The following is a 26,613-nucleotide window of genomic DNA, read 5'->3' on the forward strand; positions in this document are numbered from 1 at the left end:
GATTCAAGTCGGACAGAACAGAAGATACAATGCTAGAACCACAACGGACAGGATTATTTTAATATTTCAAAAGTAGTATCATCTTGGAGACTGGTGAATTCTGGAAGGAGCTGTAAGGCAGAGCTTCTTGTTGGTTGTTATCCAGGTAGGAGACAGCTTGAGAGTTTCAGGCAGAAAAATAAGCAGATGTGATCATCAAGCATACAGAACTGGAACATTTTGAAATTAATTCCCCTGCAGGGTATAAAACTTTGTTTTACTGAGATTATTAGGATGGAGAAATTTCTCTGAATTGGTAAGGGAAAACACTAAAAAAGGACTGGTTGAGATACTGCTTCCACCCATAAGGAGTTCAGAGTTTGGACTTGTCCTTCTGCACATGAATTTAAGAGACCTAAATGACACAAAGGTAAACTTTTACAGAAGTTATTGAAGTCAGGCGTATATGACCACACTCATCCAAAAACATAAAAAGTTTTCATGCATTTTAACATCATTTTGGCATGTCTTTATAGCTGCATACTATTCTCGTCAGAAAAAGCAAATTTCTTGTTTTCTGTTCATGATGTGCCTTCTATTTCTTTAAGATTTTGAGCAGTTTTGAGGAGGATTGCTCAGAAACGCCCAAAACTTAAAAACTGAGCAGATTTCCATCTCTTCTTTCCTTCCCCCAGACAGACTTGCTGCAGGAAGAAAAATTAAGACAATGCAAAACAAAATCTAGCATTGCAATGCGACTAGCTAATTTAAGGAATGTAAGTGCCTGCGTATAACACATTTGCCCAAGGAACAGCTGGTTCATTTGTTTTTCTTACTGAAAAGCTCCACTCCAAACCCAAGCTGAGCCTGGATTGCTGAATAAATTGGCAATAGTAGAGCTTTAACCTGTAGACTATTGGTTTGAACCCAACATAGGTCACTAATGGCTGAAACTCATTACGAGCACCAAAAAACAAGTGGGTCGTCTTCTGGGTCCTACAGTACAACAATTCCTAGAGAGCAATGACTGAGGCAGAAAAGCTGAACTATCTCTTCATCTTTATTAGCCGCTGATCCCACGTCACGGCTAGGAAACACAGGATCTTATAAGAAAAAAAAATGTGTACTGACGTCAACAGCATGCAAGAGTGGTGAAGGGTGACTTTGCTCAGTACATGAACAGGACTGAGACAAACAAGTGAAAACATGCAGTGCTTTGTTCCAGCTCACCTACAACCATCACAAACTGGGAGGAGTTAAAAGAAAAAAAGCTGTTTCACATTAAATCCCATATAACTTAATAATGACTGAAATGTCTTAATGCTGCAGTTAACAACTGTAGCTCTCCCATTTTCTGGAGGGCAATGTGTGGGAGTACTCGTGCAAGCCTGTGCCTTGCACCCCATACGGAGAGCCATAAACCAGCTATAATCATTAATGGTATGGATGAAGCACTTGATAATAAACCCCATACATAAGCGCCCTCCCATGCTTCTTCCACACTAAACGTCCATGGGCTACGCAAATGTAAACTACCATGAAGCTACTGTACAAAGGCTTTACAAAGGTACAAGCTTGTCTCCGAAGCCACAGCACAGCTGCTTACACAACACAGCTCTGCTCGCATCTTCAGCCTCCCTTTATAATAAAGAACTTACTCCAGCTCCTTAAAGAATGGGTTTTGTAGATAATAAATGTTAAGCATTTAATAATTCTCATTTCAAATTCACTGAAAAACAGCTCTTCCATTACGGGAACATTATCGGTCTGGCTCAATTCCACAAAGGAGAACGACTCCCAGAGCCAGCGGGAGATCCCAGTGCTTCAGGAGCTGCTTGGTGAGCGGGGACCAGCTCACTCCCGCTTGCAGCAACGGGCTCAAGACAGACTGGAATTCTGCTTAGTTCATTACAAGAAGGGAGAGGAGAAGAAAGTTAAGACACTCTGCTACTGCCTTTGTAATCCTCTCACCCCGTTCTTTGGCAGGAGAACTAGCTCTAGCTGGTTCACTGAATCAGTTATTGCACTGCTCATTCTCATCTCCACGCCTGGATGTTCTTCAGAAAACCCGGCTCACCCGGGCTCCAAGATCGCTGATAAAATAACGTACATTCAGCTGTCTGAAAAGGCTCTGCAAGGCAATAACCTGAGACACTCTTACTTGCAGCAGAGGCTTGGGAGACAGCCTCTTGAGGTCCCTTCCAACCTGAATGATCCTAACTAGCTGCCTTTGCTGTAACAATACTTTGAAGAGCAGATCTCAGCTGCAGATCCCCCATGTGTATCGAAGTCACCCTGCTTCAAACTAAGCACGTCTTACCCTAGTGTGGGGCAGGTTTGTGAACCTGGCGATCTCCTGAGTTAACCATTCTTAAAACCAGTTTTGCAACTCACACCTGCACAGGGGAGGAAAACCCAAACCACTCTCACCGAATCAGCGGGGCTCGGTACCGACTGAAACTGCAGCGCTGCAGAGAGCGAAGCTTGCACTCTAAGATGGCATTGCCTGAACACTCACCTGCCAAAGAAACCAAGATGCATTGGAACAGCAGAGAGAGACAAGGGGTTTATGCAGCTCTTTCTGCACTAATCTGCTGGCTAAGAGGGATGTGCCATCGCCACCCAGTCTGAGGTATGTCTTGTCCATGGGTTGTAACTGAAAGCCAACCTGCCTGCATGCCATTGCTACTTATGTTTGTCACAAACCTTTTGTTTTGGGTTGGATTTTGGGGAGGGGGAGCAGGGAAGGAGCAGGGGGTGTTTATTTTGGGAAAAGGCTGGTGCAGATATGCAAGGTGCATCACTGGGCATGCTGATCCTCTCCCTTTATCATAGCAGAGCACCATCAGTTAATTCACTGGCACTAATTAACTAGGCTGAAGGTGAAAGATAATTAAGATTAACACAGCCTTCTGAAAGACAGAAATTTCTTCACATTTTAGCCGCAGTTAGTAGGTGTGCATCCCTTACTGTCCCGCCTGTGCTAGAGATGGGAGAGCAGGGCAGGGAGAGGAGAGGGATTAGCTGCCATGGGAGGAGGGATGGGTGGGGACGGAGAACAATTTTGGAAGGAGAATGCTTGTAGGAAAGGGGGGCTCAGGGCCATGAACCAACTCCCTCCAAAGTCCTCTTAAAAAAAAATCCTCACTAATGCAATCCTGTCAGAAGAACTGGGATCTGCAGCCCCACCGTGCTCACCCGCCAGAGAAAGAGGGGAAGCCAGAGGGGACCTACGCCAGAAAGCTCAAAACTTGACAGTGGTGTAACTTACAGAACAGAGCTAATTCTTCCTTAATACAGTTTTACTCGAGCACAGATACCTACAGTCTATACAGTTCATTGGCTTTTCACCTCCTGTGGTTGCAGCAGACAACTAAGACACCCATTGGGCTGGTACGCACCTGTAATCCACAACATGGCTAAGGGCTGCCCGTTACTAGACCAGGACTATGAATAACAACTATGAACTAAACAATGCAAGAAGATGGTGAATTTTAACCACAACCATGGGTTCAGAGGCTGGTGAACCAGTCACCCAGTCACGGCACCCTTTACGACAAGTTTCCCCTTCCCTTTCCTGGCAGGCTTGTGCCACAATGAAAACTCTAGAACAGACCGATTCATCGGTGAGTCGTTCTTTATCCAAATGAGGTTTGATAGAGAAAGTCAATTATGTATTAATGCTCAGTAGTTGTTATGTTAGCAATACCGTATGTACTGCCACTTCTATATCACTCTGCAAAACTTGGATCTAGTATTGCAGGAAGGTAGTAGCTTCCAAGAAACATTACATCAGGGTTCAAAGATGACAAGTCTTCTTACTAATAAAGTATTCAGGTACTATTCTGCTTTGCATGTCATTAAAATAGACGCCTGTCTAGACAGGCTTTTTAGATAAAAATTAAAAAAAAAAATCAGGTTGGTAAAAGAGCTTCTCTGTATACCCTCTTCATTTACATTTGCTGTTCTCCATTATTCATCTTCTTAAAGTGGGTGGGGGGATTTGGAGAAAAAAAGAAAGCATAGTATCACAATCATCTGAGCCTGCATCATAGCCCTCCATGGACAGCTAACTTGGCAACGTTTAAAGTGACCAGGTTATCTGTTCAGTGTGAGGAGGCACAGAAGCTCAACTCAGATTTACAGAAGTTGTCACTGCCTTTGTTACCACTGAATTTTTAACTAGTCTGTTGTTCCCATAAACCCAGAGTGAATACCTAGCACTCAGCATCCAAAATCTTATGACTAACGCGGTTAAAATGGAAAACCGAATGGGAAGTTAACAATAGCATTTTATACAACTGATAGAGATTTTCCTTTTTCTTGCCAACCACAAAGACTTAAGCTGGTTTTGCTTTCTTTGGCAGTCTACAAAGCTTTTCTTCTCCTCTCCTAAAACAGACTTGTAAAAGTCTCCTTCTGATGCAGAAGTCATAGATGCTTGATATGATGTTGCAGAAAGGCCACCAGAAAACACAGCATACTGGCTTTTGAGGTACAAACGCTTTATCCTTTCACAAAACAGAAGAGCAGATGCCATTTGGACTGCAGAAGTTCTGTTAATCCTAAACTAGACCCCTACGTTTACAAAGACTCCGCCATCCTATGTAAAGCAACATGGTTTGTGAGCACTGTTTTTAGTGTGCAGAGAAAAAAGTCTTTTGCCCATTACAGTAGGATTTTTTACATAATAATCATATACAAAACATAACTGTTCAGTCTCACTTTCCTGATATGACAAACTACTTTGTCTTCCAGAAGTAACTGGAAATACCAAAGTAACTGCTATGCTATTTGCATTTTACTTTAAGAGGATTTTCCTTTAGCTAAGATCAGCAGGACACTAGTGATCAACACCATCGACCGCTACATCATCCAACAAATACGCCAGAGCCTGCTGCACTCCTTTCCAAATAAGACAAAAGGCAAAGATAACTTTACTTTTGCTTGAAAGTAATCTCCTTCAGTACAATCCGCTTGTTCTACCTCGGACCAACTCTTGTAGCCACCTCAAGAAAAAGCACGTCCTTTTGATTCTAAAGAAAAAGCATGTCCTTTTGATTTTCAGGTGGAGAAGGCACGGTCTGACCATGCTAAGCAGCCCTGTCCTACACAGGGACGTTCAATTAGCAACTAGTGACTGCAGTACCTCCAGCTGCTCCATCTCCATTGCATGACCAGTGCCAATGTGCTTAACCTTCAAACAATCCCCTGAGCACCACAATGCCCTCTCTGGGCAGCAAAACGGTATTTGAGACTTGGTTTAATCCGAGCTAGAAGCGGATATGGGTGGAAATTTGACTCAAGACAGCACTTACAGATTCAACTAATACAGCAGTGGAGGCAATCCCTTAGACTGAACGCAAAAGCCAATGTTGGCTTTTATGGAGCACGGAGAAGTCCCACATCAGTTTGCAATGAGAGAAGGATGTGGAAAACTCCTACTTTCTATGACTAAACAACAACCCTCCCCTCGACCTACCTATATGCAACAGGGGATAGAAAGAAAGCACAGAATGACCTAGACAAAAGTTTACCCTGATCATTTTTCCCTTACTGCTCCCAAACTTGCCTGTATCCCTGTGTCGACATTCCAAGACATTTTAATGAGCATGGAAGTCATTCATTTGCCTGCTCAGTCTCCCAGGATAACCAGCAAAAACGTTCAAGGCTCCAGGGAGGTCAAGCAAACTGACACAATCCCACATTAGTACCTATATTCTAAAATAAAACTCCAACACAAGGCTAGTTTAAAAAGGTGGGGGCAGAGGGGATTACAGAAGGTTGCAGGAAAGATGTGACACAACAGAAGCCTGCAGTACCACTTTATCCCATGTAGTGGGCTCTTCACTTCTAGGATGCTGTTCCTTCAGAGATACCTTATTTATAATAAAAAAGAAAAAATGTATTGATTAAGCATAAATGAAAACGACTGCCTGTTAATCAGAGCTGTATCACACCCTAATTGTGCATCTAGCAGAGGCTCTGGAGATCTGCACAGACGGTGAGAGCCCAGACAGGCTAAAAATTCAAGGCCTTGCTGCAGCTATGACCTTCTACAAAAAACTTGCTTGATTGCTACGGAAGAAATAAAGGCGGCTCTGAGACTTCGTTATTTCTGTATAATGACCAATAGTCAAAATGTGTATGGAAACACACACTTTATTTTGTTGCAGGTTTTCTTTGCAATAACACTACAAAACAAACATCGCTTACTCTGTAGTAGACACTGTGTTAGGCTCAGACATGTATCAGCGAAAAAGCAAAGCCCACTCCACTTCTCAGTGGTAACTGTCAGCAAAAAGCAACTACCAGCTCTAGGTCTGAACAAACTCAGCCTCTTCCAAGTTATAATTTAGAAGTCCCTTATTGTTTTAACCTTTTCAAGCTATACTATCACAAGGCACACTAGTGCTAAGGAAAAAACTGAATTTCTTAGAAGTCAGTATTTTTCCCCTTACTGGCAAATCTGGATTGCACCAGATGAAGCCGGTGTCTACCACATGCTTTCAGCAGGCTCCAATGCACCCATACCAGCCTGTTAAGTCTGCTAAGTGCTGAAGATACTCAGGACTCTCCTTCATTTCCAGAGGTGAATCTGTTCTATAACACACTCGCTGAAGCCCAGTAATGACTTGAAGTTACCATCCCAAGGTATTTCTTGAAAGAGGTTGTGGAAGACTTAACAGTACTAAAATACCTCCTTTTGGCTCACTACCAGGCTAGCGAGTACTGCCAGGGCTCTCCTCAGCCATTACCTGGCCCTAAAAAGTTGTGCTAGGGAGAAGCCTTCTTCTGCGACTCGGACACTTCCGACCGTAACTATCTTGCCTTGATCTTGGAGAAGAGTTACCATCTTCCTGTTATTTAAATACCTGAAGCCAAAACAGAGAAAGATGACGCACATTAGGGCCACTGTCAAGTGGAGATCACGGAGGAGGAGCAGGGTGCATCCATGGGCCAGGAGCAAGCGAGACACCCATGGTCTAGCTGAGCCCCTTGTTTCCCAAACTGAGGTCCTCTGAAGGACATCAATTCCTTCAGGAACACCAATTTTAGGGCAAAATGCTCTCTGTCAGTTACAGAAGCAAGCAATACCACCTCCAAAGATCACCTTTTCACACAGAAGGCAGCATCTAGGGAGCTCTCACTGGCTTACACTGAAATTTTCAATGAGGAATAAATTTTAAACACTTCATATTTCTTTTTCTCATTTTACTAGCAGACAGCAAGACAAATGAAGCAGATACCCAGCTTCCCCATTGTAAGCAGCCAGTGATGGAGTAAATGTCCACTGCTGTGAAGTATCTAATACATTAGACATCATGTCCTGACCACTATCAGATACCAGAGGAATATTATTCACTTAAAACAGACATACTCCTGTCTGGAAGATCTGCAACACACAGATCAACAAGCAGTCTGCAGCTTCTTATATGAAGCATTTGAGATGTTCTTTTGTCATGAGTCTGGGTTTATTCTGAGCATTTAATGGCTATCATGTAGAGTCAGTCTTGGGGGTTTTTTTGTTTTGTTTTGGGTTTTTTCCCCCCTTAAAGGAGTTAGCTGCACTTTCCTGGTCACACATCAATGGTTAGAAGAAAAAACGCAGTTCTGAAAACAGCATTGTACAGTCGTCCTCACTGCACCAGAAAAGGCAAATTGAAACCAAAGACAGGAAACAGACGGGCATATGCTACCAGGGGAAGAGACTTGAGAAGAGTCCAAGCAATTATGTTGACGAAGCTCCTCAAAATACCTTTCAAACAACAAGAGCATAAGTTAAAAATATTTAAGGAAAACAACTGTAGGATGTAGCCATAAGTGGGTTTTTATTTGAAGGGTTGATCGTTTCTAACCTGCACTTAGATATATAAATATTTCAGCCAGCCACAACTTTTTTACATCCTGATGATTTGATTCAACGCTCCATTTGAAGAAAACATGGAAATCCAGCATCCTTCAGAAAGAATGTTGTGCATCTATTTGAAAAATATTAATCACAGCAGAAATGACAGAAAGCATCATCTTAATTGTAGCTCTGGACTGAAGAGGCTTTTGAGAAAATAGACTCTGTTTCAAGGTTAGGAGGAGTCTGGTGAAGCACAACAGCATAACGTGTCCTTCATTAGCACCAACACGCTGCACCCGGGACAGCAGAGAGAGCTTGTACCATTCCTATGGAAAACAGCCGACACATGAGCCAGCAGCCACAGAATCACACGTGTCCCAGTGCCACAGGCACTAATGAAGGCTATAAGTGGTAAGCAAATTAAAGCAATTCCCAGTACAGATGGGTCTTCTCACCATCTTCCACAGTAGCCCTTTGCTTTAAAGCAGCACAAAGTGCATTTTACATTGTGAATACATGTACTTACTCCTCAGTGTCTGGGTACTGGCCCAAGCATGTTAGCTTTAAGTGAACGGGAGGAAAGAGCAAGAGATTCCACATAATGATCTGGAATTTTCAGAAGGACGGAAGACAAAATTAAAATAACAGAGAGGGGTACACTATTAGAATAGAAGCACCTCCAGTAGTGATACGCTAATCCAATTCCAACGATTATCTTTAATCGTCTTATTGATTAGCTATTGTCATTTCCCTTCATTCTCTACTCACAAATCTCTGTGCTCAGGTGTCCACCGCACGCTATGCAGAGCAGTTGCAATGCAGAAAGAACACGAATATTGGCCAAACGTTAGTCTGGCTGTTATTCGCTTCCTTGAGAACAAGAGAAACACCAACCCTGTGGAGCACTGCCTGGTAGGCACTGCAGACACAGCCTTCTCACGGAATTCACCAATTACGAAAGAATTTATTGGCATTTCTCTAATTTTCAGTCAGGGGATCGCTTAAACAGCTCACTTTTACAAGAAGCATTTCTCTAATGGAAAATACCGTATAAAACACACTGTGTTAATTCAGCCACCAAGCTGCATGGTGACAGCCTGGCGATGGATGATACTCCAAGCATCTCTACCTCTCACTTCTTCTAACCACATCCCAGTGGAGCAGAGGCCTCCCAGAGTGCAGGGGCTACACCCCAGCGCTCTTCAAAAACCTGGAGTCACACCCAGCCCAAGGGACGGAAATGAATAACCCAGTTAATGGTGCTGTTAAGAAACACTTTATTACGTGGTAGACAAGTGTTCCTCCGCAGTGCATTGCATTTTAAAATCACTGCTGGTTTACATCCTTCTCTTTCTAAAATGCATGCAAGCCACTGGTTGCGAAAGTAAAGGCCCTTCATAAATGGTCCCTTCCCACCACTTCTGAGGCTGGGGATGCACGGATGTTTTTCTGAGCAGCAAAACCATCCTGGCAGTTGCCCGACTCCCAGCTCCTGCTTCTTCCTGCTGTTGCAATACCCATCGAGTCACCTGCTATAGGTGCTTGCAGCTGTCTTATAAACTGGATGGGTGTGCTGGTTTTGGCTGGGATAGAGTTAATTTTCTTCATAGTAGCTAGTATGGGGCTGAGTTTTGGATTTGTGCTGAAAATGGTGTTGATAATACAGAGATGTTTTGTGTTATTGCTGAGCAGTGCTCACACAGAGTCAGGGCCTTTTCTGCTTCTCCCACCATCCCACCAGTGAGCAGGCTGGGGGTGCACAAGGAGCTGGGGGGGGACACAGCTGGGACAGCTGACCCCAACGGACCAAGGGGATATTCCATACCCTGTGATACCATGCTCAGTATATAAACTAGGGGGAAAGCTGGCCGGGAGACCACTGCTTGGGGACAGGCTGGGCATCAGTCAGAGGGTGGTGAGCAATTGTTTTTATTTGCATCACTTGTCTTTCTTGGGTTTTGGTTTTGTTGTTGTTATTTTCCTTTTCATCACAATTTTTGTTATTTTATTTTATTTCATTTATTAAACTGTTCTTGTCTCAACACACAAGCTTTCTCACTTTTACTTTTCCGATTCTCTCCCGCGTGCCACTGGGGCAGGGAGGGAGTGAGCGAGCGGCTGTGTGGTGCTTTGTTGCTGGCTGGGGCTAAACCACGACAATGGGGGAACTGACGAATGTCAAAAGCAACCACACCTTACGGCAAAGGACATTTTAAACCTAGAGATGTTCACTGACCCTGCTCAGCATCCTGGGGCCCCACGAAGAGATGTGGAAGGGGAACAAGGAGGTTGTAAAGGGAAGCAGGCGACCTGCTCATCTTGCTCCACTCCTTAAAGCATTCAGGGTCCACAGCCCTGGTCAGTATTGGGAAGCCAACTCCACTTTATCAAATTGAGAATACACATTCTGCTTTCTTCCATGCTGTGCCTCATACCTGAAAGAAATGCTGAACACACCCACACACTCCAAAGTCACTAGTTCTCAGTACTACCCCTGCACACTCTCCCCTCCAAAGTGCCAACAGCTCTAAAGAAAGGATTTGGCAAAGCAGGAGCCCCATCCTGGTGTACAGCATTGTTTCCCTGCTCCCTTGCATCCCTCCTCTGACTCAAGCGAAAACAATCCAAGGAATTACATAAAATGAAAGAAACCAGCAACAGCTAGCTTTGCTATTTAGGAAAGCTTTTACACCACTTCACATAAAAACAAGGGTTTATCTTCCTCGGTTTATTTTGTGCTTTATAGGCACCTTCAGAGTAACACTCTGCTTTCAATGGGTCCTTTCAGAGTAAGAACTGGAGCAAAGATAGGACAAAATATAGCTGAAGAGCAAACACAGCTGGCTGTGAGACTCCAGGTCAATGCAGGATGGGGTTATTCACATTAACTCCCTGCCCCTCTCCCCTCCAAGGCTTTCAAAAGGGAAATGGGGAAAGTACTCAAGAGCCTAAGCATTCACAACTCCACTTAAACGTAAAAATCAATTCAAAGGTTTCTCCAAAGCTTTCAACTCCCAGGTCTGAAGTGGTTACTATGAAAGAAGGTGTTTCTACTGCACTATAGTCTATAAATTAATGCTGCAAACTTGCCCTTTTTCAGTGTGAAGGTAAACAAATGGATTGCTTTAAGCATCCAGGAACTGAAATAACGTGCTGTATTTTCAGCCAGGATGAGTTGTTTTCTCAGTCATATTTATAAATTGAATATCTTCTCCTTGAAGTTCCAGTTTAAAAAGAAAAATGCAGCTAAAGTTGCCAATTGTGCAACAGTCATGTGATGAGGCTTTCTGGACTTGACAATGCTGTTAAACCAAACAACAACAGAAAGTGGCAAAAGAGAACGTGAAACAAGGCTACAGAAAAGATTTAAACATTTTTCAGTTTGCATCTACATTTTGAGTCGTCAATTCCTTTTCCAAAGGATAGTAAGAGGTGAAACAATTGGCGCCATAATTGACTTTTGCCTTTTTAAATTTCACATGGATCAAAAGCAAAAATGAAACAATTATCTTAATTTTACCAGACAACTTGCTAGACCTTCAAATTATCCGGCCAGCCTTCAATATGGACAACTACAGAGGAAAGAGACCTTTTTTGTTTTGAGTCTAACATTATAAGGACTTTGCTTGTGCAGCAGGGCTGCAGCACAGGCACAGCGCATCTGCCCTTCCCAGCACTGCACGCACATGTGCCTCCCTGGAAAAAGGTGTTTCCCAAGAGCAATAAGCCATCTTTCCAGGCATGCCGGCTCAACGATGGACAGAGAAAACGCAGAGAATCACGGAGGCAAGAGATGGCAGAAGAGGAGGAGCTGCCACCCTGTCAGCTGCCCCCGAGCAGCCGGTGGGAAGCAGGTTGGAGCAGGCTGAATTCAGTGCCCAAGCAGGGAGCACACAGCCTGGAGGCCACTGGTTGAAGATCCCTAATTTAGATGAAGTCTTCTAATGAAAAAACAATTACTGTGCCTGAGCAGAAGTGAAACAGCCAGAGCATTTCAGAGGTTTCTCAGCAGCAGGAGGTACTTTCTGAGGACAGAGAGGGCAGAAGGAGCAAGCACAAAGTTGCTCCGTGAAGTGGATTTTGAAGATGAGTTGGTCTCCCCCACCGTTTTGCAGGAGCCCAGAGCAGGTGCCCATCCAGCAGTTGGACGGTAGGCGTTTCTTTTCACACTTGTCACGTCCCCGCTCCGCGTCCATGCTTCTGAGTAACATGATGATGAGACTGCAACAACTGGAGTGGTCCAAACTCAAGGGAGGCACCGCTGAAACTGGGACCGCAGCTCTCACACCTGGGCGGGCAACCCTTTTCCAGACTATCTGTCGGTGCTGTGCACACATGCAGGCAGGAAGATATTAAAACAGTCTGGGTGTGGTGTTGTAAAAGCTACACTCAGTGTATTCACTAACCATTTTAGCGAAGATCACAGAATCACAGCATTACTAAGGTTGGAAAAGACCTGTAAGATCATCAAGTCCAACCATCAACCAAAAAAACCCCACCATGCCCATTAAACCATGTCCCACAATGCCACGTCCACACATTCCTTGAATACCTCCAGTGATGGTGACTCCACCACCTCCCTGGGCAGTTTATTCCAGTGTGTCACCACTCTCTCAGTAAAGAAATTTTTCCTAATATCCAGTCTGAACCTCCCCAGGTGCAACCTGAGGCCGTTTCCTCTTGTCCTATCACTTGTCACTTAGCAGAAGAGACCAACACCCACCTCTCTGCAACCCCCTTTCAGGTAATTGTAGAGAGCGATAAGGTCTCCCCTCAGCCTCCTTTACTCCAGGCTAAACAACCCCGGTTCCCTCAGCCGCTCCTCATCAGACTTGTGCTCCAGACCCCTCACCAGCTTCGTCGTCCTTCTCTGGACACGCTCCAGCACCTCAATGTCCTTCTTGGAGTGAGGGGCCCAAAACTGAACATAGGATTTGAGGTGCGGCCTCACCCGTGCCGAGTAGAGGGACACGATCCCCTCCCTACTCCTGCTGCCCACACTGTTTCTGATACAGGCCAGGATGCCGTTGGCCTTCTTGGCCACTTGGAGGGAACTTGACATCAACAACTTTTAAAAATAGACACTGATGTGTAGAAGAAAAACCAAAATGCAAGCACTCTCCTAATGCACACTCATGTCCTCAGCGCTACCAGCAGCTAGCCTGGTTCCTTGCACGGCACCAGCAATTTTTGGTTTTTAATCCCTTACTTTTGGTATTTTTTTTAACTGAAATAAAACAGAAACTCTCCCCGCAAACTGAGAACTGCATTCTGCTGAGCAGAGTTTAGTACCAAAAAACCCAAAACAAACAAACCCAAAAAAACCCAACCAGCCAAAAACAAAAAGCAAAAAACTAATGGCCTCAACTGTAAGTTTCATGATATATATTCACTACAGAAAGATTGTAGAGTTTCCTTAACTTTTACGGCCTGCATGCTCATCTCAGTACTACTGCTGATCATATTGACAGATACGCTTTAATAGTCAGACCTCCCAAAGCTTTCATAACTCTGCTGAAATCTAAAATTAGACAGCCACAGTCACCAAAATACCATTCACTATCATTTTAAAGAGACATTAGAGAAACCTGACTGAGCATTCGGTATCCACATACAAAACTACATTGTTCAACAACATTTCACATCTGTGTAGACAATGTAATACATTACAGAAAACATATTTTGTCAATGACAATTAAAAAGGCACTTCAGACAAATGAGCTACGGAGAAAGCAATTCCTACAGCCTTAACCCCCTAGCAAAGGCTAAGCAATGGGTACAGGAGCTTGCAGGCAAGGGTGGGAGAAAAAACACAAGGATCTTGGGGCTTGCTGGGCAGTTTACAGAAGCAGATTCAACTTAAAACACTGAAGATGCCACAGCGAAATCTACTGTACAGATTCTCTCAACCACAGATTCATCAATACAACAGTTAAATCCAATATAGCCATCACACAAAAAGCACTACAAAAATTACAGAGTTCCACTTCTGGAGCTACTTATTTTAAGGGAGACATAAATTAAATGGTCAGTGTTAAACGTCTACTATATAATTTTGTTGTAGATATTTCTGAATTATTATATAAATTCTAAGACTAACTCCTGAGAGCCTCTTAACTACCTTTCACTGCTTCTTTGCCCACCTACATCTGGCAAGCGATTTTAGCGATTATTGTTTTGGGAGCCTGGAAAATCAGTACGTGAGATGGATACACAGGGCCCGTTACGGAAAGCTCATTTACAGTAGCATCCCACCACTAGCATTCACATGCACCACTTCTGGGATGTTAGTAAAGATCAGGCATGTGACATGAGGAGCCTTAACATTCACAAAGGAGCAGGGTTTGGCAGATATTTCCATTTAATAGATAAAAACACCACAGCAGATGTATTTTCTGAAAGGTGATGCACAAAGTCTGCAGCAGAATAAAATTCATACCTAATCATTTGAATTCAAGACCATGCTTCAACCTGACTTAGAAAAAATAAGTCCTGTTTCACTCTGGATGGTATAAAGAATCCCTCTTCTGATATAGGATCTAGCTTTTATACAAAACCAGTTGATATGCCTGTGATATATAATACCTTCTATTAAATTAATACGAAGTGGCATAGCCACCAACGGCTGATACAGCCTTAAAAGGACTGCTGGCACTTGGGTGCTAATTCTCCCTCTCCGGGACAGAGAGCTGTCTGGTTCTTCTTCAATAAAAGCACTGAAAGCTATTTTCATCCTTAGTTACTGTTTCTACAAAAATAAGCTACCGTGATCACTCCTCCCCTCCCTCAGTCCAAGTCATATGCAACCTCGGGTGGTTTTGTTGTGCAGAGGCGGGTCTGTACACCCTCCTCTCTCCTTATAAGCAAGGATGAGGCTGGTTGGGATGACTAACTTGCATCGATGGCATACACTGCTCAGCTTTCCCACCATTACGGTGTTCCTCCGCCCTGCAAGGAAGAAGAAAATGGTATTTTGCTTACGGTTTGCCTCTACCACCAGTATGGACTGTGGTGTCCATCCAGCCTCAAACACTGGGGACAACTGCTTTAGGCAAATCCTGTATTTCTCGCACCAGCACGATCTTGCTATGTAAACCTTTCATCAAACTACTCCAGAAAAGAAGTTAGAGCAAGGCAAAACCTGTCAGCCTGAAACTTCCCCAAACATCAGAATAATCTCAGTAAGGATGGAAACAAGGTAATACCATCCGCCGAACAAAGTCAATAAAACACCATCCTAATAAAGGTAACATATGAACAGTCTATCAGCGCTACGCAGCAATAAAGGACACTGATGCCCACCATCAATAACGCACGTGCCCGTCCAACACTTCTGAGCAGACACACAGCTTTTGTTTCCAAAAAGGTCTCAATAATTCCTCTGATTTACTTTGAGACCAGTGAGAGAAGGTGAAACACCAGCTGCAGCAGGGAACAGAAGTCTTCCAACGCTCCCAGTGATTTACCTAAGCAGTATAAAAACCTCCTCAGGACTTCTTGCACAATGAATGCAATCAACGCTAAAAGCAACACTGACATCTTGCCAAACGCACCTCTGCTATGGGCTGCTCTCCCATTTACCTGAAATCATACCGTTCGATCACCTTCAGCTATTGCCCTCTCTTCCCTTCCCTTGCACTCCCAAAGTCTTGAGCAACAGCGTGAAATCCCTCATTTACAAAGAAAAATGGAGTTTTCAGCATAGCAGAGGATAACTTGCTTTATCAAGTATGACTAGTAAGTGTTCACATAGTACTGGCTGAGTACAAAAAAAAACCCCAAACCACCCCAGCCTGATCAGTAAGGAGCACGTGCATCCTGATGGGTCTACTGAACCACGCTACTGCACGGAGATGGAGCTGAGCACTAAAGGAGGGCAGGTACACGGAGTGATGTAACACGTCCCCGAAAGCCCAGTGCACACAAAGGGGAGGAGTGCTCAGGGGGGCAGGACTGCAGCACAGCCACGAAAAGCTGCTCTTTAGTGCAGGAAAACATCAGGCCCAAAGGCAGCAAATGTCACGGTATGAGGCATAGTTACAGCTCAACAGGGAAAAAAGAGTTTTGCTGGAATTAGGAATTTGTGTTTGAACCGGGGTGGGGTATAGAGGGGAGGTGAAGCGTGCTTTCCTTTACACCACTGCTGTTGACTTCAGGTTTTTTGGTCTGGTGTTGGGCTTGGTTTGGGTTTGGGTTTTTTTTTAAAATGGTTTTCTGTTGAATATATCCCCCAAAGGGGAAGAAAATGCTCTATTCACGGTGAGAATATTTCAGTAATTTCACCTCCCTTCCCCCAGCATTTAAGTTAAATACTCACATCCCCACTTTTCATGATCTCAAGTGTTACACACAGTAAATGTGACAGTTCTGCTTGCACACAAAGAGCCAGCACTGCAAGACTGCTCACGGAAAAAGCATGCTGCAAGCTACAGAAGCTGTATTTTAAGGTACAGAGACACTGACTGCTCCCAAGCACAAAGCCACCGGGCTCAACAGAGAGGCCCTTTTATTGTTCAAATAGTATTTAGAGGAGTTAAATTCACTATACTGCTAACTATGCTACAGCAGATTAAGTGTCCATCCTGAAATTTAAAAACTCCACTTAACCCCAGACAGATTCCAATTAATATTAACTACTTTCAGGACAAGTTCAGCTCAATATTAACATTTGGTGCAGACCCTAATAAAATACTACACATGCCAACATTTCCTTTTTGATAGCTGAGAAGTATGTAAAAGTGTTCTTCATCAAATTTAAATGGAGTTATTAATAAAATATTGAGGATGTGCTACTTTAAGACATCAGAAAAAAATGTATAAATTGGCGATAACGTTATTTCTATTTTTAAATACATCCTACAGAGGCACCCAAGATAGATGAGAAGTCCTAAGCCCATCCCACAAGCTTATTTATTTATTTAATACTTCTTATGTGCTATTTTTAACCGCAGAAGACAGCAAAAAGCATCCATTAGAAAAATTATATTGGTTAGAGTTTTCCTCACACAGGTTAGATAAGTGAGATATCTGGCTGAATGCAGCATTCAGAAGAGATGAGGCTTTTTTCCTCACTTTCCTATGGGTTTTTGGAATAAGAAAGCAATTTTATTTTTGCAGCATCAGCTAGGCCAGAATTTGTATCTGCAAACCTCGGTCAGTCCCTACTCACTCCCCAGCCCCCTCTTCCCACTCCTCCACTTCCCACGAGGTTTAATTTTGTAAATAATACAGGGTTTGAATACGTACACAACACACTTACCACACTTAACTTACAGTTAAAATGGAGATGTATGGGTTTGGGTTAGTTTTTTTAAGCCTCAGTTGTGTACATAGAAAAGAAATGAGAGGAAATGCCATAGTCTCATAGTATTGTATCATTTTGCAGAAGACCTTTTCCTTCGGGAGAGGAAGAAATTAAAAATTTTCCATTTTTTCAATAAAGGAATTTATCCTAGTTGACGGTGGTTTTCCTTAGGAATCAAGATTCTTTGGTGAGCTAGGAAATCAAAGGAAGACTGTCCCATCCTTACCTGTCCCATGATAAATACAAGTTTCCACGTACAAAAATGCCAGTGCTACGTTGTTAAATTATTTATGTAGGAAAAAAAAAAAAAAAATCTTGATTTCTACATCTCATCTTCCTAAACGGTTGCTTTCTTTGGGGAAATACGGGATGTTTTCATGCACAGTCTGAACAGCAAATTTTCCCTCTTCCTCCCATTTGATGAAACAAAGCCTAAACCCCAAGGAGGCATGCTGGCACTCCTGCCAGTTTCTACCAGGGTTTCTGGTGGACCAGAAGACAAAATTGCACATAGGCATTTAGGTGTTAATTCAGGAGGCTCTGCAAGAATTTGAAGTCTCCTCCTAACTTTGTTACAGAAGATAGAGCCTGAACTGGATGTGTATTTGCTACCTGGCCAGGTAAACAGCTACAGACAATAAAAAGGGTATAAAAGATGGATGTCAGAGGTGACGCAGGTCCCCGCGCAGAGCCCAGGGCAGGGTGGGAGGACAGAGCAGCCCGCGCGGGGCTCGGCAGTTACATGGGTAAATCTAGGCGGTAGTGTAAGTCGGGTAAGCACAGGACGGGGTAGTTAATGCATACGCAGCAGCTGGATTTCTTGACAGCTATTTTCCCTTTTTTTTAAAATTTTGCACAGAGTGAGTTTTTGTAAACAAAAACATGGAGGTTTTTGGTTTTACTCAGAGCAAGGACAGTTTGTTTGTTCTACCTGCCTGGAGATAAGCTCAGTTTGCTGATAATAGGCATTACTAAGCCTGTAAATGGAAGGCTTTTATTCATGATCTATTCATACATGGCACTAATAATGCTTGATGACTAAGAAATACTTGAATTTCTAAAAGAAGTAGCTTCCTGTGTAGTGGAAAGGTCACACTGCACAGAGAACTATGCAAGCAGCTGATGCACAAGACAAGTGTCACCAGTGGGAAGTTTGATAAAAAGCAAGTAATGCAATTTTGTGGGTACAAAAATCACTACTAAATACGAGGTCCTGGATAAATATTCAAAATATTCTCTGTATTTGGAATCCAGCCTCAGGCCAGGCCTGGCTTGGGCAACAGAGCCTCTGATACAAGTTTGATTCCTGACTTCTTTCTGAAATATTCTGAATATTCTGCACGTGGGCCTTAGACAGCAGACTACAGTCTGCCAGTGGTAGGCAGGTCCCCAAGCGAATTGGCTGATGAAAAGCCAAATTTAAGAGTTCACATACTTCTTCCCTCTTAAGTATTACATTCAGTGACATTAAAAGGGCTAATTTCCAGGGCACGCCATCCATCCTACATTCCTCAGACTGCCCAAAGAGAAGAAATGCGAGTTGTCTGCCCAGTTTCAGATTTTTGCTTGCAACCAGAAACTGCTGGGACTTAAAGCCTTAAATTCTGAATAAACTTAATAAGCAGTTATTCAAGAAACAAAGAAATGCTATTTTCAAAATTTGGGAGTGTCGAAACTATACATCACCCATCCTCTCTTCTCATAAACCAGGAGCACGGACACACAAGCGACTCCATCTCAGAACCCAAAGACACGTTCTTCCAGGCAGACTTAAACTTTCCCACTTGAATAAAATCCTCCTCCACAATTACAAGTTGTTATGCCACTCTAACGAGAGGAAGCAGAGACCTAACATGTCAGACAGCTTCTTTGCATGCCTTGATGCTGTAAATTTAACATTTCCCCTGGAATTGCTGTTCATATGTACACTTGTGCAACATTTAAACTGAATACATAATCTAATGCTGTCAAAATAGCTCATTACCTCATTACCGGGGTCTCATCAAATTCCATAACCGCATTATACAAATAATAGCCCTCTCACTGCAAAAGCATGCTCATGATTCAAATTTTCATTTACTAAAAGAATTATGTTTCTATCAGTCTTCTGTGTATGGTCATAAGCAGACCCAGACCCTCACTGCAGAGACTGAGCATTCACACACCAAGAGACAATTCTTCATGCTAAGCAGATCTGCAGATCAACTCGTATAAGCAGTAAGAGACCATAGTGGAAGGTAGTCTATATTTTGCTAAACGTGTCCCATATATAACATTGAGTTTTCCTGACCTCTACTATTTTTATTTTAGCAACTAAGCAAAACAATGCAGCGACTACCTTAGGTCTGCAAATACTCTATCTCTGAGATATTAATTATTTCCATTTGTCTTAATGGGGACTTAAAATTACCAATAACTTCTGTCAGCAATTTTGCCAGACTCCTCTCATCTATACAATTCTCTTGAGCCTATAAGCTGCCTAAACACCCAGCTTCTTCTGGGATGTTTTCAGCAACATAGATGTTTTAGGAGAAAAATCCAGCAACACTACCGATTTAGAAGGAGAATATTCTGCTGTTTTCTGGATACAGAATAAATATGTTATTTAAAAGACATTACTGATATATAAAATCAAGAAGCCTGGTAGGTAATTTAGGATTTCCAGATTCTGACCAGTTTTACAAACTAGTGCAAGGAAAGAAACATGGTATGACAAGCACAGCAAGAAGGAGGTTTTCGGATACCAGTTCCACACTAGACAACCTGATTCCTTCCTCTATCTTTTGAAAACCACGCTACCTTATGGCAGGGAAATTATTTTTCTCTCTCCAATGGATTGGCCCTAGAATGTATACAGACCTCCAACAGGTCTGACAAAGAGGAGACCCAAGATCTCCTTGGCATTGACAGGTTCTGGAAATAACTGACAAATTTCTCTTTAAAACTACAGCTGCTACAGAAATCATTTCCGTAGGCGTAACTGCCCTTGACAAAAACTCACTCATTATCAGTCAAACCAGCAAAACTCAAACCTCCTTGAAAACAATGATCTGGAGGATCACAGAAGATCACCCATGAATTATGGAAAAGCTGGGTCATGTTGCAGCAGCGTATGTTTCCACCTCTCAGCGACGCTGTGGAGATCCTGACTGCCGAACACGAGAGGGGAAAACAACACGCTGAGCCTCAACAACTAGTAATGTTTCACACTTTAGTCTGTGAAAAGACAGACAGATCCCCAAATCCACCCCTTCCAAACGAAATGCATGATCAGCTTTGACTTCTTAAGGAAACTGAGGTCCTAAACACCACCAATAAAAGAAAAAGAAAAAAAGGTAATATGAGTAGTCAATCTCATGAAGACTAGTTACCCCAGAAAGCAAGGTACGCAATCTTCCACATCATCCTTTTTCTCTTCCTGGGAGACCCTAATCAGCACATATATATATATAATGTCTTTTATACAGCATTCAGCTCCACATGTCTGGAACAAGTTCATTATTTGGTGCAAGCTTCTTCATGCCCCTTCTGGAAGAGAGGACACCAAGTAGAGCCTAACCAGAACACATGCCTGCTGCTGTTCACTGTGTTTTGTTATGGGTTGGTGGTGGGGGTTTTTTGGTGTGGGTTGTTTTGGTTGTGGTTTGTTTTGGTTTTTTTTATTTCATCCTGACTCTTTCAGGTTACTGAAGCTACAAGTCCATTCCATTTTTCTTTCTTTTTTTTTTTTTAAATGCAGAACTTGAACTCTATTTGGAATAAAGGGGAGTGATTAATTTCAGAGGGTGAAGTGAGGGAGAACAGAGCTTGAAAAAAAAAAATCAGAATTCAGAACAGAGTGAAAGGGAAAGCACCTAAAATAAGTGCTTACAGTTTATCTTGTACAAGATCTTACAGCAGATTGCCAGGACCAAGTTTTTGGGAAAGTTTTTCACACTCTTCAGAAAAGAAGTTTAAAAAAAAAAAACCAAACCAAAACAATTCAAGTGCCAAAGAAACCCATGAAATCGGGGGGGGGGGGGGGGGGGGGGAATCTATTCCCTTACAAAGGGAGGCTGGAAAAAAATTAAGAAAACTGTACCTTTGAGCATGCAGGGGTTTCAAGAGATTACAGAAAGTCACAAGTGTTGCCTACAGAGATCAGACTCTTAAATTGTGTATTACACCATGTACCTGCTCATACGTTCAAATTTAGGTAACGACAGAAAGGTAGCTTTTCTTGGTCCCTCTATACACTAATCACAGAATCACTAAGGTTGGAAAAGACCTGTAAGATCATCAAGTCCAACCTAAAAAAAAAAAAAAAAAACAACAACAACACACCAAAAACCAGCCCACCCAACACCACACAGCACCATGCCCATCAAGCCACATCCCACAATGCCACATCCACACGCTCCTTGAATACCTCCAGGGAGGGTGACTCTACCACCTCCCTGGGCAGCCTGTTCCAGTGTTTCACTACTCTTTCAGTAAAGAACTTTTTCCTAATATCCAACCTGAACCTCCCCTGGCGCAACTTGAGGTCATTTCCTCTTGTCCTGTCGCTAGTCACTTGGGAGAAGAGACCAACACCCACCTCACCACAACCCCCTTTCAGGTAGTTGTAGAGAGCAATGAGGTCTCCCCTCAGCCTCCTCTTCTCCAGACTGAACAACCCCAGCTCCCTCAGCCGCTCCTCATCAGACTTGTGCTCCAGACCCCTCACCAGCTTCGTCACCCTTCTCCGGGCGACACACAAAGTTACACTAATGTAACTTTGCTTTGAAACACCAAATAGGAAGACATTGTACATACCGAAATACAAGTATTTAAAACTAATGCATATATGTCTCAAATGATTTTTCAGGTTAAAAAACTATTTGCCTTAACCTACTGTTACACTTACGCCACATCCATCTTAGATGAACCTACCATGTGGTAGTGTTATATTTGCACCATCAATGATTGCTTGTGCCAGTTCGTGATCATTGCTCTCGAAAGCATGTGCAGCAGCCTTGAGGGCATCCCAGATCTCCTTGCGACCTTCGAAAGCTGGTGCCGTGTCCCAAAACTCATCTCTCTTACTGCGTAACTGTCCGTCTGTCATGGGGTAATCACTTTTCCATTTCGGTTTCTCTTTTTTCAAGGGCTGATTACGACCGAGAGCAACTGTGGAGGAGAAAGAGAAATTAAAAAAGGTAACAGCACAAAATTACTGTAGTTCCCTTTGGTTATTCTGTTTAGGATCTACGGAGCTGAAGTTTACTTTCGGGCAATCCTGATCCTTTTTCCCCATCTCCTTTGAGACATCACCTCCCTTCCCCTGGGCCCCAAGTAGGTTTTGCCTCTTAGAAAAACTGAGGGGTTACCTCCTGCTTGCTGATTTCACCTGCGCCCGAGCACCCCACAACTTCTCCCCAAGCTCACATCCCTCCGCCTGTGCCGTGTGCGCCTGGCTGGGAGACTCACACCCAACAGCCATCTTGCAAAGGCTGTAGCAGCGGTACAGCGAGGTGCCCGTTACCCCAAACCGGGGTGCAGTGAGGCCACACTGCATCCAGATCTCTGCTCAATGCTGCTAGCAACACTCTCTGCTCAATAAACATGATACTCTGTTAATAGAAGATGTTTAAAAGGCTAAAGAGATGATTTTTTTTTTGCATCCCCTCCTTTTAAACAGTTGTAATTCAGAGTAAGTATATGCAGAAAGGCAGATAAGATGCACAAAGGCTAGAATTATCAGAGGCAGAAATCCCTAAAGAATAATCTAGGAATCCATCAAGCTTTAAGAAGTGCTTACCTCATTCAGAATAAACATGAAAGCATTTGTTTCATTTTAACTACAGCTATTTTTGTGTAATAGCCAATTAAGATAATCACATAGGTATAATCTTGGTGGATTAAAACTACCCGCTCACTTTAAATTACAGCACTGCTAAGACCTCGCTAAACCCTTCTCTTCCGTTCGTGCTAGTAAGGGGTTATTTCAACTTCTGTTGAAAGGAAAAGGAAAAAGAAGGGAGCAAACTTCAGTGCACACCGGCAAGAATTTCCCCCTGCGAGAATTAAAACCCCATTTCCTTCAGCCCCCTCCGGGCAGCGAGAAGCTCAATGCAACAGGAGCCTGCGAGGACAGTATGGGGAAAAGAGCAGTGAGAAACCACGAAAACAGTTCTCACCATGGCTCAGTACTGCAAAACCTTGAACACATAGTTTAAATGTCTCCAGAGGAAATGAAGTGTCCTTCAACAGTTAAACTAAATGTCAGTGTGTTTGCAGCTGAAAACAAGCAGCCCCTCCATGGGACAGGTCATAGAAACTGGGTGATGAGTACTGAAGGCTCTTGAAAGACAGGTAAGCTACACCGGACTGAAGTCAGTTCAGGATCCCACCACATATGATGCTGGAGAGCCATCCCCTCCTACACCCTCCATGAAGAGCCCCTGCCGTCCCAAGAGAGCAGAGGAACCCCAGCTGTCGGCAGGCCGGGGAAGCATGAAGAGATACAGTCTGTCACCCCACCTCCACGTTACCAAGGCTGAAATATCTCTTACAAGAGCGAGATACCACAGCTGCTGCGATATCAAAGCCTGCCGAGCAAAGCTGCTGCTTATCAGGTGCTCCTGGCTAGTCTGCAAGGATGGGAGAGCACCAGCACAAACACAAAGGTCTACATTTAGCATTCTGTACCCCATGTACATCCTTAGAGATAGTAAGAAACATTTATTTTCTCCAGACCCTCTTATTTTTCTGGCAGAAATTTGACAATAGCTGACAAAAACCCTTATCTCTCTCCTCAATCTTACTCCAGCGTTCAGTTTTCAATGGAAGACTAGTGTAATGTCTAAATACTCTTCGTAGTTCTTAATCTAGACTTGCACTGTATCTCTACAGTTAACTACAAACCATATTTATGGCAAAGAGCATGTGGGGGGTGAGCGACATGACTGAGAAGACTAAGTGTCAATGTATGAGAAATACTCATTTCAGGTAAGCTGTAACATTTTGAAAGAATAGTATTTAATTCCAATATTCCCTCTCCTTGATTTTTCTTCTGCCACAGATGCACTCAGCTGTTTCCAGAACAGCACTTGACACCCAGCATTGGGTCTCAGGGTTGACCGTCAATGCCTGGTGTTGCAGCAGGCATTTCAACTTCACACAGGCTTTAAGGAGACCAAAACATATACGTGAGGTTAAACCTTGCGCCCTTATACAATCTGACTTTATATGACCAAAGAACTACCTAATTCAATTCATAACTCAGAATGACATTCACACTTAAGAAGCTGAGACTTAAGTCATTGAAAAGAACTCCTGATGGTAAGGTGACATTGCCAATTATGTGAAAGCATGAGCCTTCTTCAGATTAAAAAAACATAGTAGAGGATATATTTGCATGGAAACAAAGTCAGATCATAATTAAAAGCAGTAAATGACAATTGCATGGCACACATGCAATGACTCCAGCTGTTATTCTGTATCCCATGCAGAAACTAACAATAATAAACTTCTGAATCCTTTCAAGTGACCACAAACATTTATTGCTTTTTGTTTCCATGGGATTGCTTCCATGGGATTGCTTCCATTTGCTTTTCAAAGAAGTGCTGACCATTTAACATATTTCAGAGCAGCAAACCCAAGTGTTTACAAAACACCGAGTTTCCTGGCAAAGCCCAGCCCTTACTAGTCCAAGTCTCAGCTGAGCACACGCAAGCTGGGAGCTGATGACGGGTCCAGCCTAGAACACTGGTGAAGGAGACAGCCCCGACAAGATGGACTGCGTGCATTAAATGGTACACTATGAAATTGTAAAAACATACGTGGTAAAACATGTAAACAAGGAATTGTTTCTTTATTCAGGTTTAGCAGTCAGAGCATGAAAATTTCAGACAGACAGAGCAGGACACTAAGAAATTTGGGTCAGTGGGCATCTTTTCTTCCCTTCTACTTCAGCTAACATCTGTTTGCATGTACATTCAATGAATGCTAATTTATCCCACAGGGCCCTCTCTTTCTCCCCAAGCATTAATTATGAAAGCGGGTTAAAGGCACTTCCCGCAGTCCCCGAGCACGGCAGCGGTTACTGCACACAGCCCTGCCTGCCTGTTGTCCAGCACCACCGCAGAAACTGCAACAGGCCATTTCTCTCCCTTGCTTCCCCCTTTGCCCAAGACAGCATCCGAATATATTGCTCTTCACTAGACAAGAATAGCAGGGGAGAGACTAAAGAGACAGAGATCCTAACAGTCTCAAATAACTTCTCCCTGGAGACACAATCCTTCCTACGCAGCCAGCAGTGATGATAAACCCAGTGATAATTTCTTTTCTCAAGTTGGAAAGAAGGATAGTGGAAGAAAGTGACTCTACAAATGCCTCTAAAGCCAAATGCACTCTAACAAGCCATCCACCCCAGTACTAAGCCTTTAAACCCAACTTGGCTTCGCAAGCCAGTATTTAAAAAGGTCTTTAGCGTGTTTACCATTTATCAGAAGTGTTTCAAGAATCCCCTAAAAGCTTTATGCTCCCCACCCCAAAGAAACAGTAATCTCTCTTTAGCTGTGTGGATAGATAGAGCAGAAGGGATACAGGAAACTTAAGACATGTAAAAAACCGAGTGTGTAAAAGGGCCCAAATCTCTTGCTTTCCACCTCATGTTTTAGTCACTAAAGAGAAACAGCACCAAATGAATTTCTACAGTCAAAGTTTTCGACCACATCAAAGGACTTTTCCTTTTCTGTAATAATGCTGATAAAGACTAGTCAGAATAGGCAATGAAACAAACATCAGCAAACTGAAAACACTTTGTCAGGTATTTGCAGTGTCAGTTTTATATTCCTCACTTCAGAAGTAAACTACAGCTCAAAAGAAAACATTGACTTCATTTAAGGCCATGCACATCAGAGGCACAACCAGCTTGCAAGATCTGGAAAAGAAAGTAACATCCTTAATTTTTCATCTTACGTCACTTCAACATAAGTAAGAAATTATTAAGATCCTGCCTGAAAATATGAATAGTTTTATAAATGCCGAAAAGGCATGTTCTCTCTTGAAGCAAAACTGAAAGCTGCCCGTGTCTCAATAGATGGCAATGGTGGATATTTTTGGCAAGAGATTTATTTAGAATGAAATCTGAAGCCCATTAACAGTCTACTTCTCAAAAAGAAAAAGATCGGCACATTAGTGACACTTCAAAATTATTTAGGCTGTTCTTGCTCCAGTAGCTCACAGATATTCAGGTGGTGCTGTGCATCCCAAAAGAGGGGTAAGAAGTTGCTGACAAGCTGCAGGACCTTGCTTAAGAGCAGCCTTTCTCGGGGAGAAGCAACTATACAGGCCACTATGTGGCCTTAGAAAGGGTTTTCCTAGGCTGATCAGAGGGGTTACTGTGAAGAGATTACAGATGCTCTTTATCCTCCTGGATACTGGACCTGTTCTAGCCAGAGAGTTGCCTTAAAGATGCTTCCTGCACCATTTCTGTTCCCCTCCGGTCTGA

General features: G+C 43.0%; 1 protein-coding gene across 1 annotated transcript in view; it reads right to left on the minus strand.

Moving 5' to 3' along the window:
• Positions 1 to 26,613, minus strand: part of UBTD2 (ubiquitin domain containing 2) — a 56,829-nt gene that overhangs the window by 4,468 nt on the left and 25,748 nt on the right. The window contains exon 2 of the mRNA XM_059825465.1: positions 22,050 to 22,286. Within this exon, the coding sequence (XP_059681448.1) occupies positions 22,050 to 22,286 (237 nt within the window). The remainder of the gene's footprint in view (positions 1 to 22,049; positions 22,287 to 26,613) is intronic.

Source organism: Gavia stellata, chromosome 16, assembly GCF_030936135.1.
Source record: "Gavia stellata isolate bGavSte3 chromosome 16, bGavSte3.hap2, whole genome shotgun sequence".
NCBI lineage: Eukaryota > Metazoa > Chordata > Aves > Gaviiformes > Gaviidae > Gavia > Gavia stellata.